General features: G+C 47.0%; 2 protein-coding genes across 2 annotated transcripts in view; both read right to left on the bottom strand.

Moving 5' to 3' along the window:
* Positions 1-7844, bottom strand: part of LOC139105097 (frequenin-2) — a 43975-nt gene extending 36131 nt beyond the window's left edge. The window contains exons 1-2 of the mRNA XM_070660996.1: positions 7695-7844; positions 4236-5060 (exon numbers count right to left, since the gene is read on the bottom strand). Of these exons, the coding sequence (XP_070517097.1) occupies positions 4236-4299 (64 nt within the window). The 5' untranslated portion in view covers positions 4300-5060; positions 7695-7844. The remainder of the gene's footprint in view (positions 1-4235; positions 5061-7694) is intronic.
* Positions 7845-14459: 6615 nt separating this feature from the next.
* Positions 14460-19788, bottom strand: part of LOC139105106 (probable G-protein coupled receptor B0563.6) — a 33059-nt gene continuing 27730 nt past the window's right edge. The window contains exons 3-6 of the mRNA XM_070661009.1: positions 19553-19702; positions 18758-19008; positions 18114-18401; positions 14460-17749 (exon numbers count right to left, since the gene is read on the bottom strand). Coding sequence (XP_070517110.1) covers positions 17495-17749; positions 18114-18401; positions 18758-19008; positions 19553-19702 — 944 coding nt within the window. The 3' untranslated portion in view covers positions 14460-17494. The remainder of the gene's footprint in view (positions 17750-18113; positions 18402-18757; positions 19009-19552; positions 19703-19788) is intronic.

Raw genomic sequence — 19788 nt, 5'->3', positions numbered from 1 at the left:
TCCGCGGATTTACCACAACGTAGCTATTTCGGAGTTATGAATTTATTAATCCAAAAGGACGACGTACGCCCCGACTGGAAGGGGGGCGTCCGCGCGTGAAATTTCTCGTGACTGGCCTCTAACGAGCTTGTAATCCGTAATAACTCGTAATTTCGTAGTTATTATTTCCATAATGAGAACACCGGTGATCCCTCGCGTTAGCACCGTCCGGCTGGCAAATTCGCGACGGTAATTTACCACAGGTATCGGGCTCCCGTAGTATCGCGTTAAATCGCGACGGGCACCGACGTAACGTTCGCCCGCGGAGACGTTATCGATAGCGCATAATTTGAACGCCACGGCGAGATTATATCCGGCTGAATCTAGCCAGCTTCATACGCCCGCGACGATTTGTATTACGATATAATTATAATATATAATCCGACGCGCGTTGCCTGCCTCGCAATTTACATGTCGCGTTATCTCCGCTGACACTTTCCGTTTGATGCATTGTGCACGTCCCTCGGTTTTGCAATTTCACGCAGCGTTTTTCATTTTACGTTCGCTCGAACGTTTTAATTTTTTTCAATATTTACCCCACCGCCTTGAACGACGAGAACAATTATCGACAGTTAACCTCGCTGTGCCGCTTCTTCTTTTTTTTTTGCGACCAATTCATCAAGGTTCTTCCCTAAATTTGAGATTAAATTTCATATAAAGTCGATTCTCGTTCTCCGATCTGTTCGCGAAGGTACTCGCTCGATGGAAACTTTCACGGTGATATTTAAGAAAATCCCTTTCCCTTATCGATCAACTTGTTCAGAAATTGCGGACTCTGAAATTGGTTTTCGGGATAAGACAGATATTTTCCACCGCGTTAAACGCGCTGAAAGCGCCGACCAGTTTAAATTCGTTTCCGTAAAGGTCTACTCTCGGCGATCGCAATTAAAGTTCAAGAGCGCGTTTAGTTTAGCGACTTTCCGAGGGACTTTTTTCCTCGTAACGTAAATAATATAAAAATCCGATAGTGATGAAACACGGTCTTCGCAAACGACGCAATCTGTGGCGAATTTCCGCGACGGGGTTTCCTTAAGGCACTCCAGGATGCCCTCGAAAGTTGCGCCTCCTGTGACCGAAGGGTCGTGCTTGCGCGATTCGGAAGTTATCGAAGGAGAGAATCATTGAAAGGTCTGCTCGCCCAGTCGGAATAATAGACGCGAGAGCGAAAGATTTTCAACCTCCCAGTTGATCACCGAAGCGTGCCTATCTCCGACAAAGGCCCCTTCTAAATGTATCCACGGTGCTCTAATAGATAAGAGATCGGGCCTCGCGTCGCGGCCACCTCAAACTATCCATCAAGCTTGGATTATTCGGGTTGAGCCTCCCCGACATTTTGTATTCCACTTTGGAATGACATTAGTAGCGGGTCGTTTCGTACAATATTGGACTGGCAAGAAATTAATTTGTCGGTTCGTCGAGGCAAGAAGAATCGCGTAATCAATATTATTATCTTAGAATATTTCAATTGTTCGATATAAATTCATTTTTTTTTATTTTGAAAGTTTCAAGAGTTGTCGAACGTGTCGCAAATATTTCCGAAGCAGTCGATACTTAAAAAACCGTTTAATTGGATAATTGTTTAATCGTAAGTGATGTATACAAGCTGTTCGAACGGACAGCGGTCGAAATTACCTTTTTACACCACGAACAAGCGAATAGATTGTCGTTGGAGGAACTGCAAGTAATTTAAAGCAAGGCTTTGATGTTCGTTAGGGGCGGTCTGCGTAAAGTTGCACCTGGATTATTCCCATACTCGGCTATAGTAGAAACGGGACGGTAAACGAGCGCGATGTGCGAATTTTACGGCACGCTGAACCGCTCTCTGTGCTTGAAAGAAAAGCGGGAAACCAGAGAATATTGTCAGACGAGATTACATTTTTTTTTCTTTTTTTTTTTTTTGGGGGCCGACGCGACTCGACGTGTTACGGCATAATAAACGCGCTCTCGACTTCCAGTCAATTCTGGCAAATAATCAAACGTTGGTTAATTAATTCTACTAGGTACGCCCAAGCAAGGCGATAACGCAAATGTCATTCCTGATTTCTTCATCGCGTCGTTATTAATTACGAACCCGCGCGCGAATCGATTAAAACTCTGCTGAACTTTTTGTTCGTTGAAAAATATTTTTGCAAATTATGTCAACGGTGCTTCGTTAAAAAACATAAGGCGAGCCGCCTCTTTACGATTAATGTAGAATGAACGTAAATGCGCCACGTGTGCGTTTTACATTCAACCTGAATACGATTAACTTCGTTCTCGAGATCAAAGCGCGACGACGCCCGACGATGACTCTAACGTTGAATGCGTGTGGCTCGGTGATAGAATACGTTGGCACGCATTATTAATGCAGGCGAAAATCCGCGAGGAGTAGTCACTTGTTTAACAAAGTTGCTTTCGCGACGTTTGTCCCCCCGCGATATCCCTCGGCACACACTTAACTTTTGTATTATTTTATACTGGGTCATTCGGTCGGTCGAATTAATAAACCGGCGATTATTAAAGTCCAAAGACAAACAAGTCGCGACAATCGTCGAAGATTCTGTACTTTGGGTATATCTGACACAGTTCTCTTCACCTGGAAATTGTCATCGCCGAGCAGACGTGTCGCCTCGACGCGTGTCTCAGATTTTTATATAACAAAAAATTCCGTACGTTTATATTCAATTTTAATTAGCACGAGCGAAAGGGAAAAAAATTTATTCGAATCTCGAGAAATAAAAGTAGAACTTTAGGGCCGATATGTTATCACTTATTACAGTAATTGTTTCGTTCACGATATAAGCGGACGGCCAAACGGCGTGGCACAAAGAACGATGTCCCCTTATCATTAATCACGATACGATCGATATCCCAAGAAGGCTTTGGAAGGGCTTTAGAAAAGGCACCGACGTAGAAAAATGTTGACTTAAAATCTCTGTCGCTGCCGCTTTATGAAAACGTTTGCCGAGTGATTTGCGGGTTTCCACGTATAATGTTTACTAATCGAATCTTACGCGCGTTAATCTGTCAGCACCGGGGACAAAAATTTTAATAAAAGTCTACGCGAAAGCTGTCACTGGTGTTAAAGCAATCACTTGGAAAATGTCCGGGCCGAAAACGCACCCAGCCCTTTGCATTTTCACCTGAATAATTTGCCGCAGAGCCCGTTGTACTTTTTATTATTATTATTATTTTTTTTTTTTGCGCGCTCGTGGCTAGGAATATTCCGCTGTTAACGACACTACAATTTTTACGTGAGAATTACGTGCGCGTTATATAATGTCGCGGACCTCGTTTATCGCTCTTGTCGTGGAAATTTTATTTTTATTTTTTTATTTTTTTTTTTAATAATTTTTGCCGCCACCACCGCTGCCCGTCCCGTTGACCGTTTTGCGAGCTACGCCGTATCAACCAGGTGTAAAACCGCGCGGTGTAAACATTAGACTTGACCGTAAATGCAGCGGACACCGTATTACAACTTTTTACTGAAAGATTAAATAGAAATCCACGGTTGTAGACGTCGCGTCGCGCTCGCTATCGAGCTCTCGTTCAGCGGAAACAAAGCCACGTGGCGTGGAACGCGCGCGGTGTGCCGTTGCTTCCGACAGGGCAAACTTTGTGGAATGGATTAAACGCGTTTTATCGAATGAAGGAGGGTATGTCGTCGTTGCGGCGCGTATTGAACGGCCGTGCGATCGATGCGCGTTTCACGTGCAGGCAGAGAGAATGTGGAGAGTTGGCGATAGTTCGGATAAAAGGAAGGGCGCGGAAGGGAAAAGGAGAAAAACGGTGAGGCGGCGAGTCGTTGATCGCCGGAGGCTGCGGTTACCTGGACCGACGAAATAACGCGGTAGGTCAGTCGGAAAGCCCCCGAGGGAGCCCCAGCGTCGTCTTTTGGTCCCTCGATCAGCTCGCCCGGAAGAATTCGCGGCTCGGAAGACCCACTTTTCGTAGCGTTCTAACGCGGAAGAGAAGCAAAACCGTTCGTCACGACCGCGCCAGACGATTTAACTTGGCGTTTACGAGCAGCGAACACGGAAATATCGCGCGCGTACACCCGGAAATTTACGGTGATCGCGATAGTCGAGGACACGCGCCTCCGTTGCGCGCGACGTAATCCGCCGGTGGCGCGATTTCGCACGCACTTGCACAACAATGACGCGATGGTGGAGATAGCGCGGCGCGTACGACGGCTAAGAAGGTTATTTGCTACTTACAGTACGTGTCGGTGGTAAGACGATCGATGGTATCCTGCTTGAGCTTGCTATTCTTTTTGCCCATCTTCGCGATTCAGAAATGCGCGGGTTTAACGCCGCGTGCGAGTTGCAGCACCAATTTCCCCCCCTGGTCAAACCGGGGATTCCGCTTCTACGTTGAATCTCTCGCGTCGCTGATTTTCACCGCGATCCGCCTCGCATCTCTCGATTTCACCAAATTGCAGCCGGTAGGCTCGAGGCTTATTCTCCGACGGGATGCGCCGGAAACGGCGGCCAAAATACGAGCGGTTCGCAAAGACAGGCGGGATTTGTCGGAGACCAAAGTTTCTCGAGGCGCGGGACGCGAATTGCCTTCCTGAGAAACTCCCTTCCCCGCTGAGTTCCTTGACTTCTCCCTGTCTCGCAGCCACGAAGATACTCTATCGAATTTCACTCGATAAGTTTCCGCTTGCCTGCTGTAACTTCCCTCCCCCTTCGCCGAGCCGGAGTCTTCCCTCGAATTCCTCCCCCGCTTCAACAAGTTCCGCTGACGAATTCAGTCCGAAGGCGAACGGTGTTTTCCAGTAAAGGCGAAAAACTTTTTCTTCCCAAGAAGAATCACGTCCGAGGCTCTTGGTGAATTCGCGCCGAGGGCACTAGCGGTGCCGAATCACGCGCGACAGAGTTTGATTTAATTTGCTTCGAGACCCGCCGGCGGGAGCGGAGGAAGGCTTTAATCGATTTAATTATAACACGGGACTCGGTATCACTCGCGTCGTCTTGCTAACGGGGTCGATTCGTTGATATGCCTCCCACGTAATTTTCTTCCCGATGATAGTGCTTTCTCTGCGGAGGAAACAAGGGGGAATTTTAATGAGGAACGCGAGCTCTCCCGTGAATCACGGTAGCGCGGCCTTCCCATTTTTCTTTCGCGCTCGATGCGCTCGTTTAGAGACGTCGCCGCGAAAATTAGAACTCGAAATTACGAACTTCAACCGCGCTCGCGTTTGCGAGTCGCATCGCGGGCGGCGTCGATAAAAAACGACGAGGGAGACACAATTTTTCTAGGGCGAAAAGTTTCGTTTGGAATCGTTAATCGTGCCGCTTGGTCTCTTCGATGAACTTTTAAAATTTACTTCAATTCGCGTAGATTCGTATCGGAAAATTAAGACGAACTCGAGGAAGGCCGGAAAATGTTACAGGCGTTTAACAAGGCAGTTACGTAGTCGAGGTATTTGCTTCTAAAGATTAAACGAATTTATTATAAAATATCCGTCAATTGTGTATTTTTATCTTCGCGGAACGACGAGATACGTCGAATGCGATGCAAATGAATGCCACGCCAGATACAATATTGCGTCAAATCGAGCGTGTTAAAGGTCGCGAGATCAGACTACCGATACAGGTTACGTTGAGGACTCGCGCTAGCCAATCCCTTCTAGGCCATTATGCGAAGGGCTTTAAAGGCCAACGGCGTTACGATATCTCCAACCTTATCCCGGGATTAAACGGAATTTCCACTAAATGTATTTCCTTAGCTCTCGCTGTCGCGATTCGCTTATTCCGCTACAACCACCTTTAATCCGATCGTTTTCTCGAACGCTATGAAAAAAGATATATCAAGCCATTTGTTACTCCGAAGCGATTAACCGTTATTACAATATTTCCTTGTTCCTTCTTCCTTCGTGTATTTTTACTACGAATTTTTCAATCGTCGGTAAAAAGTAGGTAAATAAATGTTACAAGTTATAAGTCGGACGTTCTTCTTTTAGAACAAAGAACGGCGAGAGCGATAAGTTGTCGAAGAAGATATTGAAATAACGATTTGTTTAATCGCGACAGAAGAAACGTGAGCTCGGGTTATATCAGCCTTTTTGTGAATGTCATTAATGCCGGTTGAATAATGAATGGCGCCTTTTCTCGTGCTCTCTCGCCGGCTATCTCGATCTCCTCGTATAAGCGCTCGCCGTCCGGGCGGATTAATTGAGTTCGCGATTGAAGGCAACGAAAATCCACGGCTGTAGGAAAAGTCCCGGACTCGCGAAGATTGAACGGGGATGGGAAAATGCGGGGCGACACGCCGTGTGCTGATTCGGCACGAAACCTCGTTCGTCGGGACTTGGTAAAAACTTGGGACGGAATAACAATGGGACGAGCGGGACGCGCAGTCTCCGAACAGCGGAGTGGTCCGCGAAATGAAGTTACGGCAAAGTTTCGAGGACAATCCTTTTCTTCCCTTTAACATGGAGATTCCCCCAGTTTTCCCAAATGACGTGTGCCGCGTGGGAAAGAAACGAAGGAAGAAACGCGCGAGGTCTCACTCTCGCTCGGAGAGAACTGACGGATCTGAATGCAAATTAGTTTGGCCGGTGCGAGATTCGCGTCACGTCGTGGCTACGATGGGCGCGTAGGACCGCGTAGCGTTACCGCGAAGTTCGGTTAAGCGCGTTCGATACTAGGGAAGTGGAGTTTGATTCATACGCCGTTCATGCTAGGGTCGCGCGAACAGAATTGCGAAAGTCGACCCGCGCGCGAGAACACGGCCCTGCGAAATTTGGAGATCGCGAAGGACGCGACGAGCAGAGGGTAGGGAGGGAGGGAGAGAACTTAACAGAATGATTAACTTCTGGTCGAGGTCGGGTTCCACCCTTGACCTCCTGCCTCGTATGACAGCTGGACGGACGGTTTCCTGGTGCGCGCGTTATCATTACGCCGCGATAAAATCGAACCGATGAGATGGCGACGGCGAACGGTAGATTTAAAAGCGAGCGAGGCGAAAGCGACTAAACGAAAAAATACGGGTGCAATTTCTCGTTCTCCGGCTTGTGAATTCTCTGGAGAACGCTTGTGTTGAAAGGAAACCTGATTATCGAGAGGCTCTCTCCTGACAGCAGCGGCCCATTCATAAAACAAACTGGATATCGACGAGAGAGCTGCTCTCCGAGGCATGTACACTAAAGTGTTGTATCTTCGTAGCTTTCGATCACGACGGCCGATACCGCGTGATAATCGTCGCGTGCATTAGTGGCTCGCACAACTTTCGCACAAAACATCGATAGACGGTGGAGAACACTGTCTAGAATCTAAACGAAGACAATCGAGAAAGCTAGTTGACGTAAAAAAAGATTTTTTTTTCCGCGTTATTCACGATTTGCGATCGTTACTACTGTTTAAGATTGTCATTACCGAAGATATAACCAGAGTAATCACGTGTCAATAATTGAATAGCGATATGATACGCTCGACGTGATCGAAGCTTGTAAAGGGAAATCGGCTATTTCGGCTATTTGGGCCGTATCGATTCGCCACGCGATTGCATTGCGGCGCGATCGCACGCGCGAGATTGGCTCTGTCACACGCAACTCGGCACGATTAATGAACAGATGCTGCGCTCGGAAGCTGGCGAACCAGCCCATAATCCAACTGGTCCCCCTGGTGTTCACACGGACCCCGCGCGGTCTCGCGCGTCTTCGTGCGAACCTGTGCTCGTGGTCGCGTTCCCTCGCGAGTACTCTATCCGAATATTCGGTGGCAAATGGGATTTCATTCATGAGTTCTCAACCGCTAGGCGAGGTACGTTCGTCGGCGAAGCGCGATTCAGTGACGTCATAGCGTCGCGGCGCCTGGCGTCAGACTGGCTCGGCGATGACATTACGTAGAGATGTATCGGGGGGGTCGCGATTGCGCAAACGCGCCACTCGAACTCTGAGGAGGACGCACGACTATCCACCCTCCCGTTCTTTCCTCCACACAGCGGTTCCTCCGATTCCGCCACCTTCGATCCTCCTCGCGCGGTTCTCTCCCTCTCTCGCACGGCCGTGTCCCACGCTCTCGTCGTCTCGGTCGATCGCGTTCTGCGTCGTTTTCACCCTTGTCTCTCTTTTTCCGATTTTCCCAACCACCTCGCCGTCCGCCCTCGCCGCTTCCAGCTCACTCCTCCCCCCCTGCCGCAGAAAAATTTTTCCGTCTCAGCTGCACGCGCGAGTCCTCCCTCGATTTCTCGCGCTCGCCTCTCCGCGCGCCGTCTCTTTCCGCGGATCCGTTTCTGCCACTTCACCCCCCTTTCATCCCGCGCGCAAAATGCCCTCACCACCTCACTTCCATTTGACTATAATTCTCGTCTTACAAATATTGTTAGCGCCCTTGGAGTTTTCGGGAGTAACTTCGGCCCCCGCCGCGCTTCGTAAAGTTCCATTATGAAATTAACTCGGTCGAATATTCGTATTCGTCACGGAGAGTACTCGGCTTGGTTTTTTCTTTTTTTTTCGTTATTATTTATCATAGTCTTTTATTGCATCGTCCCCGCCCTTGTTTCCAACTTTATCACGAACTGTAATAAATATCACTTTGAACGTCCGTCGTTTTACGTTTGGAATTTTTCCTCTCTCGATAAATCAGAGCAAAAAAAAGGGGGGAAAAAATATGAAAAGCAGATGCCGTACTAGAATACATTAATATTCGTATTTTCAAAATTATGTAATATCATGTAATATTACCTAATATTACGCATGTAATGATATTAACATCGTCGGAAGCATAAAATAAAATAAAGAACAGCAAAGCGTGAAGCTGTTCCTATTAACACGTTACAATGACCATATCAATCACTTGCGTTATCAAATAGATTCTATTTAATAAAATATTTCCAGCAGTCGAGAAAGATTAATGGAAACGATCGTGCTACGATCCATTAGTATTTTCATTCGAGAGGAAATAAAAATAACGAAGATACGCGCGGTGGAAGAACACGAGTTGCAAGTAAAATTTTTAAACGCTAAAGTTTTTTTCACGTGGTATTTTATCGCGACGAGATCAATCACTCGAGAACACCATAATTTTGTAGAGTTCGCGGAAAAACCGATGCGCTTGCGAAACAACATTTCTCGATCGGGTGAAACTTAAGGGAAGACGAAAGAGATACTGATTCTCGTGCGGTGTATCTCGTCGACGGGGCGGATTTTCGCAACAGTTCGCCGAGGGCTGCGCGATGAATTTCGACGCGATAGATCCAAATCGACGCGGACTCGTTGCCAGATCCATGAATAAAAGAAACGCGTTGACTCGTTGGTTCGATGACAAAACGGTTTATTTCAACCTCCACTTTTATTCGCGACGGTGTTCGAGGAGCCGCTTACATTATGCCGGTCATACAATATAATTGTTACATCGCGTATAACAAAAACTTAAAACATGAGCCGTTCTTCTGTAATATTTTTCCAGTTTTAAGTTTCTTTTTTTTTTTTCGTGATCACAATCAATCGAGTACGCCACGGTAATTAATTCTCGGCAACGTCTAATTATCTTCCAGTGATAATAGCTTAGCCAGATCCTCGTTCGAAACTTGCGTAGTTTTTCGCTGACTGTCGCTAAAGCGCCGCGGCAATTTGATTTGATCCTGCCATTATCGACTAGCCGTAAAAGTCGTCATCGTGAGCACCGGTATCGGTCTCTGGAAAACACGGCAGTTCTCCTCCCGCAGTAATGACAAAAGTGTTCGATTGCGGCGTACGTCGTACGTTAACGAACAATGCGCGAACGAAAGTGGAGCACGTCAGCAGTCCTCCGGCCGCTGGGGCCGAGTCCTCGGTAGAAAAACGTCGATGAGCCTTTTTCGCGTGAAAACGGAGCCGCGATCAACAACGATGTCGCCGACGATAACAGATACATTCCAGTAGCGCCGGGCGCGGAGGCCAATTCGTCAAACTGTTTACGGCCATCGCGACCCCAATGAATAATTGCCGCTTGCCGTCTCGCCCGCAGTGAGTGGCCGCTCCGTTTTCTCTTCGGGACGATTCCTCAACTTCAGCCATCGGCGCGGGTCCCCCGGTCTTGCAGCTCCGGCAGCTAGCTACGTTGATAAAGCGAACACGCTCCTCGTAATTGATGCAGCACCATGAAAATGATATTTTCACATCCGTGGCGAATGCCGCGCGAGTCGCCGCTTTACGCTAGATTAATTTTTATATTACCCCGCCGACAATTTGTTCGCGTCGAAAGCCTTTTTCTTTTTTTCTTTTGGTTACTCGATACACGTCGTTTTTATTTATTTAATGCGTCTTTGATGGCTAGTCGTCGTCGGTTTATTAAGATTTAAGAAGAGGGTGAAATGCATCTCTTGGGAAATAGGGCTTCTCTCCGCTGCGCTTCGCGAAATTAAAGTCGTATCTTCGACCGTTCGCACGTAGGATGGGTGAATGCTAACGAGAAAAAGGATGGAAGCGTGAAAGCTTGAGAAAGTGTTATCTTATGAATAATCGCAAGTATTCATACATGAATTTCTAACCTTCTTTCTGAGATAACAGTGTTCTTCGTCTTTTGAAATATGTAGTTAGTAAATGTTACCGTTAAATTACGAATTTGATGATTACATGCAGAGTAATATAATTACATTTTTTAAAGATTAAACGTGGGTTTATACAGCTGTTTTGCAATTGTAATATTTTGTAATTCTTCATTTGTTTACGATACCGCTTTCGCATATTTTATTTAATGAAGCGCATTCGCGGAGCTTTTTCTTGAGATATATATATCAATCTCGGTCATCCTTTTTCACACGAGGCTAAAAGAAATGTAAAATTCTGGCATGTGTAACAGGATTTTCCGTGTACGAGGCGATGAAGAAATCTTGAGGAAAATCTCGTTCGTATTTTGGCAAGTGCCGCCGTGACCGAGTATCGCGCAAAAATTGCGATAAGAACTGCTCGATTCGTCGAAGAAATAAATCGCGGGGAAACGTGACTCTCGTTCCTCGTAGGAATATATGATTCTATTTGCAACCGAGACAGGCGACGATATGAGCTCATATCAAGGGAGTGTTCCGAGCGGAAAATGGAATCTGCGCTAAAACGCACCTGGAAGCCGTTGGAATTGCGGCACCAGCCATATCCAATCTGAATATTTGTATGCGCGATGCATCGCTCGGATTTACGCACTTGTTTTGAATTTTCCATTTTATTATCCCTTTTTTTCTTTTTTTTTTTTTTGTTATTTCCATTTCCAGGCATTTTCCTGTCTTGTAAAACGGAGTTTAAATAGGGAGCAAAGTCGCAGTTATTGAATATTTCTGTAACAACCCGAGTGGAAAATAAACTTGTCATTCGTAAAAAAAAGAAAGAAAATCTGTCTAGTATCGGTCGTCTAGTCACTGTCCAGCGCGAACTGTGTTTGTAAATAGATATCTTTTTTTTCGCCGCGTACTTGTTTACTGTTTTGTTCTAACCTTACGCAATTCTCGCTCGACTGCCGAATTCACCTGGCAAACCGGTCCTTGCCGTCCGCCACCGCGCGTCCTCCACCTTGCGAACTCGAAACGCGAAGATCTGCCGGCCGATGTAAACACACGCACGTACTCACACTACCGTGGCTGTCGGTAGATCCAGCGAACTCGACAGTCGATTGTTGCGTAAAGTCAGCACACAACAGTAGAATAGTACGCGGCGAAAAACGTTTAGATATCTAGCTTTTTCTAGCTCGTTATTAACTAGCAATAATTATTCAATACCTAGTACGTTTTGAGTGTTACATTTCTGGCTCAGTACTGGACAGTTTTGCTAGACAGTCACGAGATAAACTACGAATTAGCTAGCTAATTATCAGGTTACGGTGAGAATCAATTTTCACTTGGGAAGTGGGGCAATTACGGAAGTTCGAAAATCAAATTAGCCCGTCGTTCAAAAATACGTTTAACTACTTCCGAAGGAAAATTTGATCTTTCAGGCGGCCAGGAGTTTTTCGCGTTTCCGCGAAATCGAGTCACTTCGACGTCGGGTCTATTTTTTTCGAGCCAGCTGGTTCTCTCGCAGGGGGGCCGCTTCGTGTCTGCGGCGGTTTACTTTAGCGATAGCTGCGTTAATTGCGAGGTAAATTGCCTCCACTAGAACTCAGTTAACTATCTTCGTCTTGCTATACGTGGTCGAACTAAGGTCTTAACGAGAATTACGCAGTCTGTTCGGTCCTTTGTTTGACCATGTTTGCCTGGTCCTCGTGCTACGAAGCGAGAGACAAACGGCGGTGGAGCGCTCTTTTCAAACATGTCCGAGGAACTTGAATTTCAGGAGAATCAGCTCTAAAATCACCCACGCGTGGCCGATGCTTGGTCAAACTAATTCAGTTATTTGCATTATTATCCACGCTTCTCGAGAAACCGCTTTACAGCAAGATAAAACCTTTTTTGATTTATACTTTATTTAATTTCCTTCCGCGTTTCGGAAGCGAGACGTCAGAATTTAAATAAGCTTTATCCCGCAATGTTAATCGTCAGATTACGAATTTTTCAAGAGAACGTCGAACACAGACTTTTAATCAAACGTTTTTTTTTTTTTTTTTTTTTTTTGGTAATAATTAATCCATTTACCTACCTCGATCCCTTTCAGTTGCCCGTCGACGAAGCGCGATCAACATATCACGTTCGATGCCGTTTGATTCCGTCTCTGATACGTAATTCCGAGACACGTAAATGCATCTCATTTGCGATCTGTAAGCTTTGGGACAATCGCTCGTTAACATACGGGTCTTCACAACGTGTGGTAATTAGGACGAGGATAGAATGGCGGTATTTGGTCGATCCCGAATCTCCGATTTATCGGTCTATTTCCGGTCGGGTGTTCTCTCGTCCGGGCTTCTTCATCGCGAGCGTCGCAAACGCGTACGAGCGAAAACGGCTTCGTTAGAGGCTCAGCCGAGCGGAAGAGTCATTAATTACGGGTTGAGAAGTACACGCGAGTAATTTGCACGACCGCCAATTTCGCGCCGCGCTGTGGGCGCTCCGATATAAGCAGGGTGCTCTGGTCCACCCCGTGCGTGGTGCGCGGTTCCATTTACACCCTAATAAATTTTCAACAATAATTATTGGACGTTTGGCCCCACCGGCCGCGCGTTACATTATGCGATATCGGGGCGGCTCAATCGAATTACGTTACACGTAACTCCGCCGGTCGTGCGCGCGTTTTATATTCATTCCGGTGATTCTATGCATATTCTATGCACAGTTATTAATATTTCGTTCCTCTTTATCTAGCGGACCATCTGATAGCCGGGGTTTCGAATCTGATCGCCAATTTATTCGCGAGACGCGTCTCGCAGCTTTAAGCGGCGTTATTTCACCGATAAGCGCACGGGCCGTAGTTAACCGTATTATTAAATCAAGTGTATTTGCGTATACGTGAAATAAATATTCCCGATCGGGGGCAACGAATGTCTGCATTTAATTATAAAGGGGACGCAAATAATTAATTGTATTCAAATACAGGATATTAATAGGATTCCGTTTGATTGGCGCTCTCCGAATAACTTGCGCTATTAGCTATCGAAATATTTCCCGAATTTCACCGTGCGTTTGTATTTTATTCAGACACCGCGAGCTTTAACTTGACAAATTAAAGTGACAAACAGTTCCGCCTTCGTGATCTTATCAGAGTCGTTTTAAAGGACGCGATAGCTTTTATCTGCATAAAGGAACTCTATACCGGCGTTTCGTAAGAGAAAGATAATTAATAAACGCGACGAACACCTAGCGTGCGCCTGATTGATACCTTCTTCAGCGAACAATGAATAAACGCTTTTGAGGGATGAGTTAATTCGTCAGCTGAATCGCGCGAATATTCCAGTAATCATCGGCGAAGAGGCATGCGGAAGGATAGACGGGGTGCCCGTTCACCCCGTGGTGCCTTCGACGGCGAACGAAGCCACCCTGTATCGACCCAGCGACGCCCACCCAAAGAGCGCCCCCAGCATGGGTGACCCCATCCACCGGCGACCGGTACCATTTCGCCTAAAAATTCCGGAACCCGATGCGTCGTGCGCCAAGTCGCGCCGCAACTTTTTTTTTTACCCGCGGTACCGGAATGTGGGTCCCGCATCTTGCGGTAACCGCGGTGTTGACAAGCTCACAAAACCGGCCCCGACAAATTGATTTTTTATTTTTGATGTCGACAATCGTAAGACTCTACGACGCGGTATCGCGATATTCGTCGAGACCCTGGCGTTTAAATCATAGAGCACGGTAGAAACAGAGTCGCCTTCTCGATCTAACAATAAGAAGATTCGTTGCGCAACGGCGATGCGAGAAAAAAAGAAAAATAATCAAATAACTCACGGGACAAGTTCAAACCGAAGAAGGCTGCGGGGTTGAGAGGCTGCGAGAGAGCCGAGGGTCTTTCTTTTCCGAAAAATAAGCGGTGTAAATTACCCGGCGAAATTTATCACGTCACCACGTGCCGCGGTTTGTATAAAAAAATACTATAGAGGCGTCGCTAAGCCGCTGCCGGCAAAGTGAGCGGTTTCCACTTTATCGCGTGGAGCATTGCCACCGAAGCGATTTTATTCTTTGGATACTCCGGAGAAATATCTCCTCTCTTTTTTCTTCTCCTTACGGAGAGGAAATATTAAGGTTACATCTACGGGGATCGTCGGCGGTAAATATTTCAGACGCTTATTTATTTCGAAACTTTATTATGACATACAGCACGTCCACTTCCGTGATACAGCTCTTTCCACCGCGGTGTATTTCACTGTTATTCCCGAGAAGGGTGTGCACGCACGCGTTTAAATTATCCCTCAAAACGGCGGGCGGGACATACATTTCGCCGTACACGTATTATCGTGTGTAACGTCCAGTCCGGACGTATTTATAGCAGTCGAAACGAGAGAGAGCCTCCGTGCGCTACTAGTCTAAATTATTTCTAAATAGCGGTGTACCGACGGTGAAAGGGGGGGAGGGGGGTTTTGGTCGCCGCCTCCACTTAACTCTGGCGAAAATCCCGATTGCACTTTCCTGGGGCTCGCCCGCGCTCTCCGACGTGCTAGAAACGGGTTTCCCGCAACGGAACGGAAACCATCCCCCGCCGGAGATTCTCTCCCTTCGGGCTTCCGCTGTCCGTCGCGCTTAATCGGCGCCTCTATATCGCAAGAACGCGCGTGTTACATCCCCGCGAGGCCTTCGCACGCGAGTAGGCTCATCGATCCGCGCGGTAAATATCAAAATTTCACGGGCTGACGCATGACGCAAAAATCGATCGGGAGGAACGAATTGGACGCGGCCTGTTTGCGCGAGTTCCTCCGCGAGAGTAGGTATGTACACCGGACGGACGATCGCTCGTCACGTACTCGTCATCTGGTTCGACAGCGAGCCGCCGCTGTCGCATTCGACGTGACGCGCGTCGGCTGGAGTACCTTCGTGGATATTTTTACAGGTCGTGGAAAAAAAAAAGAAAAAAAAAAGCGCTAAACCGCTCGAGGAAAATAACGACTCGGCGCGTCGCGGAAGTCGGTGGATTTTTCTTCCGGAGAATAAGGCGGATTAAAATACGTAACGTAAGGAAGGGATTAAGTATACCCTTGGTCGATGTCTCTCAATTTTTCAGTAAATTATACGTACTCTACAGCTCTTACGGTCCGTTCGCGTAATAGGAACGAGAGGAAAGACGCCGAAGATTCCGAGAAAATAGAGTAGACGTTTCTTCGAATTTATATCTACGTTCGCGCAACTTCGCCGGATCTGCCACGCGTAGACGCCGCGTCCCGAAGAGAGATACGTGTTGCGAAATATTCTTTGTTGGGATTTACGTATGCAAATAAGCGCAATAATATTACCATCGAACCGCGAACGCGGACGGAACCGTTGCGACGAATTTAATTATCGATTCCCCGGGGGAGAGAACGCCACTCGCTCTCTCGAGTGGTGCAGCATCTATTTTCGCAACGCGATGCAACCAGCGGGTAGTGGTTTATTTCGGAGGAAGTTCGATGGAATATTATTATCGTTGCCAGCAGCGGTCCTTTCGTTAGATTCAAAAGACGAGGCCAGGGCGCGGCGGCCTGCTCGTATCGCATACCCGCTCGCATCGCTGCACGCTCCCTACGTTCTTTCAATACGCGAACCTTCTTGTTGCGAAATTGAATTCTCGTCTCTCGGGAGAGGAGGGAAGGGGCCGGGAAAGCGTTACCAAGAGCCATACATAAACTGCTTAGATCTAATCGAACGTGGCTTATCGACGGCAAGAATATATCGCGGCGTAAAAGATTAATGCCGATAACACAATCAAGACGATACACGTGATTCTCGCCGGCGCTCGGTGCGCGTTTAATTATACAGCACTCGCGCGGAAATAAATCACGATGATTCATCACGCGGTGAAATACTTCTTGACGTTGCTCGTTGTTCTAAAACAGTCCAAACGTTAACGAGAAGTCTCTTCTTCGATCCTATCGCGGGCACTGTCGCAGATTTCCCCGGGAAGGATTCCCTTGAATGATCAGGTACTTGACACGTCTCGATTTCACCGTTTCTCGTCTTCTTCCGCTCCTCCTTGTCCCCCTTGAAGCGTTCTTCGTTTAATTTTCAAGCGGGATCGGCTCGCGACTACGATGCACAAGTCCTGTCGTCCCGTCTCCTCCGCGCGAGCTCTGATGAACTCTTCGCGTCGCAGTGCACACGGACGCAATGCGGCGACCTTAGCTTCTTTCCTCCCGGCGTCCCTCTCCATCCTCGCTGCCTCTTTCGCGCAAACTTCCCTCGACGACGTTAGAAACTTTTCCAGCTTGCACTTCGGAGCGCGAAAGAGTCCTAAGGGGCCGCCCCAGCAACGGCTTACACTGTATTTCCCGTCTTTATGCGCCTCCAATGGTGTTTCGCGGAGCTCTGCGTTCACGAGCGTTTTCACGTGAGCGCCGAGTGAGCATCCCGACGGCGGGCGAGATTAATCGGATATCGGCCGTTTAATCAGGCCGGTCGATTTGGCTCTCCCGGAATGGTCAAACGTTCAGATTCAACAGTAGCGACCGCGTAGACACGCCCCCGGCTTTAAGCCGCGTTTAGTACACAGGAATGTTTCGCAGATGTGGCCGTTCCCGGTGCTCTGCAACTATTTCCGGAGTTCGCCGGCGTACGGAGTATATACATTGTTGGAATATTTCTTCGCGAATCGACTCGTAAGAATAGGGAAAACGTTACTCGCAAAAAGCGCATCAAATCGACATTCTTCTCGTCGCAATTATCGCGGGAGAGAAACGGCTGCTTAATCGTCGCGTAAAATTTTTCATCGACTTATCGTTACCGCCATTTAGGCTAGTGCGCGCAAATACAAATATCTTACAACGTGTTCGTGTATCATTTCGTATGGTTTTTTGCGGAAAGTTTTTTTTTTTTTTTTACTTTTACACTCTAACTGTTTCGACGTTTACAGTTGCACGGTGCGTCAGTTCCGCGCTAGATTCGAGTCTTTTTTGTCTCTCCGCTTGGCGACCGAGCGGTTGACGCCAGAATCGATTGTAAAAAATCCGTGTTAAACACTGGCACGAGCCAGATGTCCGGGGGTCGCAATTGTGGTAGTCGGCGGGGTCGTCGTCGTCGTAGTTGTCGGTCTCGCTATCGGGGAACGTTTCATAGGCAGGTTCCTCCCGCCCTGATCGCTCTTGACCCACGGCCACTGCAATGTGCGAATCAGAGTGTTTCGGAAGTCTTCGGAAAAGAGGCAATAAATGTAAAACGTGATCGAGTAATTGATCACTTCCAGTAGATTGGCCAGCGCCCGGAACACCTGCAACCGAACGCGCTGAATTAATGGTCAGGTTAATAATTGACGAAGTCGTGTGTTGAATGCGGAAGAATACGCCGGGATATTTACATCGTTTAGCGAACGACGTAAGACGAGGGGGGAAAAAAATTCTGATCCAACGCTTTTGCGTAAAAAAAAAAAAAAAAAAAAAAAACATCGAGACTGGAAAACAAGTTAGAACTACAGCGCGGTTATTTTTGTTAATTAATTAACCTTTATTTTGAAACTCAAATCTACATATGGTTAATTTACATCGAGCAACCGCGAGTAGGTATTCCGACGGCAATCATCATTTCGAATTGGGAAAACAATATGAAGCGATAATATTCAGAGCGCATCTCCTTACCTGGTAAGGATAATGGTTAAGATTGCTTTCGCTGAGTGTGACGTTTAAGATAACCATAGGACTGACGCAGACTAGGAAGAGGATGCTGGTACTGCCTAAGAGCAGGATGAGCCTCCGTTCTTCGGCGAAAGTTCTGGGATCCTCGTCGCTGCTAACAGTTCTCGATAAGGTCATTCTTCGGCGGCGCTCGCAGGACCTTCTGTACACTATCATTATTCTCAGATTAAATCCCGCGAGCAGGAACGTCGGCGCCACTTTAAAAACAACCTCCAACACCACCTTGTACACCTGAAATACACACTTGCGTCACGGGGAGTCGGTAAAATTAGAATTTGCGGTTAAATACGGTGTAAAGCATTTTAAGCCCGCGCATACAAACAGAATATAACTTAATATGCCGTTCCAGAAATCCTGACCTTAATTTAAATGTCAGATCTCATCTTGGATTTAACATTTTTGTAAATTTGAATCAGCGGCACTGTACACAATTAGCATTGATGATATGATAAGTAGTTCATGAATTAACAGACGAATTAGTAACGTCACATTTAGTTAACGTCAGCTTTAAGTGTCAAAGTTATTGTTAGAAGAAAAAGCAACTTTGCGAGTAAGACAAAAAAGGAAAAAAAAAAAAAATAATTTACCTGATAGTACCACGACTCGAGAAACGACTGATTGTCCCTCCTCTGGTAGATTAGAGGACCGCTAGGTGTCAGGAAGCAGGTCGTAATTTCACCTCGAAATACACTCGGCAGATAAACGAGAAATGTAGCGAGCGGGATGAGCACCACTGTTAGGTGAGGTGGTCCGCAGAGTGGTCGCGTGTGTTGTCCGGGATGACAGACGCTTACGTAACGCTCCACTGTCAATGCCAGAAGCATCATTACTCCAACCCCTATGCATACAATTAACCTCTATATCTCTCGAATATAGTGCTACGACGAGCCGGCCTTAAAAGCTCTCTTTGTCACGTAGGCACCTGTGCGTTTCCACACGCTATATCCGCGGCGTCGATCGAACGAATTTTCGCAACACGTTTCGGTCTGCTATAGACATATTTAACGGCTCGACGTTCCTTTCCTCCTTCCGTTCTCGTTTTCTCTAATTTTCGTCCTCGGTGCCGCGTGAGGGCGAACTTCGCTATAATCGTGGTGACTTATGAGAGCAAGATACGAGAAGGAGCAAAAGTTTTCCGTCGCGAGCGAGAGAAGTTCCGTAACGAGAGAGCTTTTGCGTTTATTTCCCGGAAACCGCGCGGAGAGCAGATAATATAGATAAGTTGTAAATAAATTACTCCCTTTTCTACCGCGAAGATTAATTGTTTCTTTTTAAAAGCGAAGATATTCTTGAAAATACAACAAACGCGCGACGAGCAAAGATGTAGGCGCGATTTCGCGACTCGTTTCGCAAAATTTCGTTGCATGTATAACGAATCGTACCCAGGCAGCCGTTTCCAAGGAAGAGCTCGAGATGAGCGTGGTAGAAAGCCTGGAGCCAGCTGCTCCATCCCCCGGTTTCTTTGTGGATGAGCACCCTCAGGGCGAAAGGGATGCAGAAAAGAATCGCGAGGAGCGCCGCCGCGGAGTAACCTGCAATAAAAAAAAAGGGGGGGAGGTCGAGTTAAGAAGGATAATCGGACAGAGAAAAAAATAAGAGCAAATGTCCTAAGACCGAG

Source organism: Cardiocondyla obscurior, linkage group LG08, assembly GCF_019399895.1.
Source record: "Cardiocondyla obscurior isolate alpha-2009 linkage group LG08, Cobs3.1, whole genome shotgun sequence".
Lineage (NCBI taxonomy): Eukaryota > Metazoa > Arthropoda > Insecta > Hymenoptera > Formicidae > Cardiocondyla > Cardiocondyla obscurior.
The sequence above is the reverse complement of the archived record's forward strand: the minus strand, read 5'-3'. Positions and strand labels throughout refer to the sequence as shown.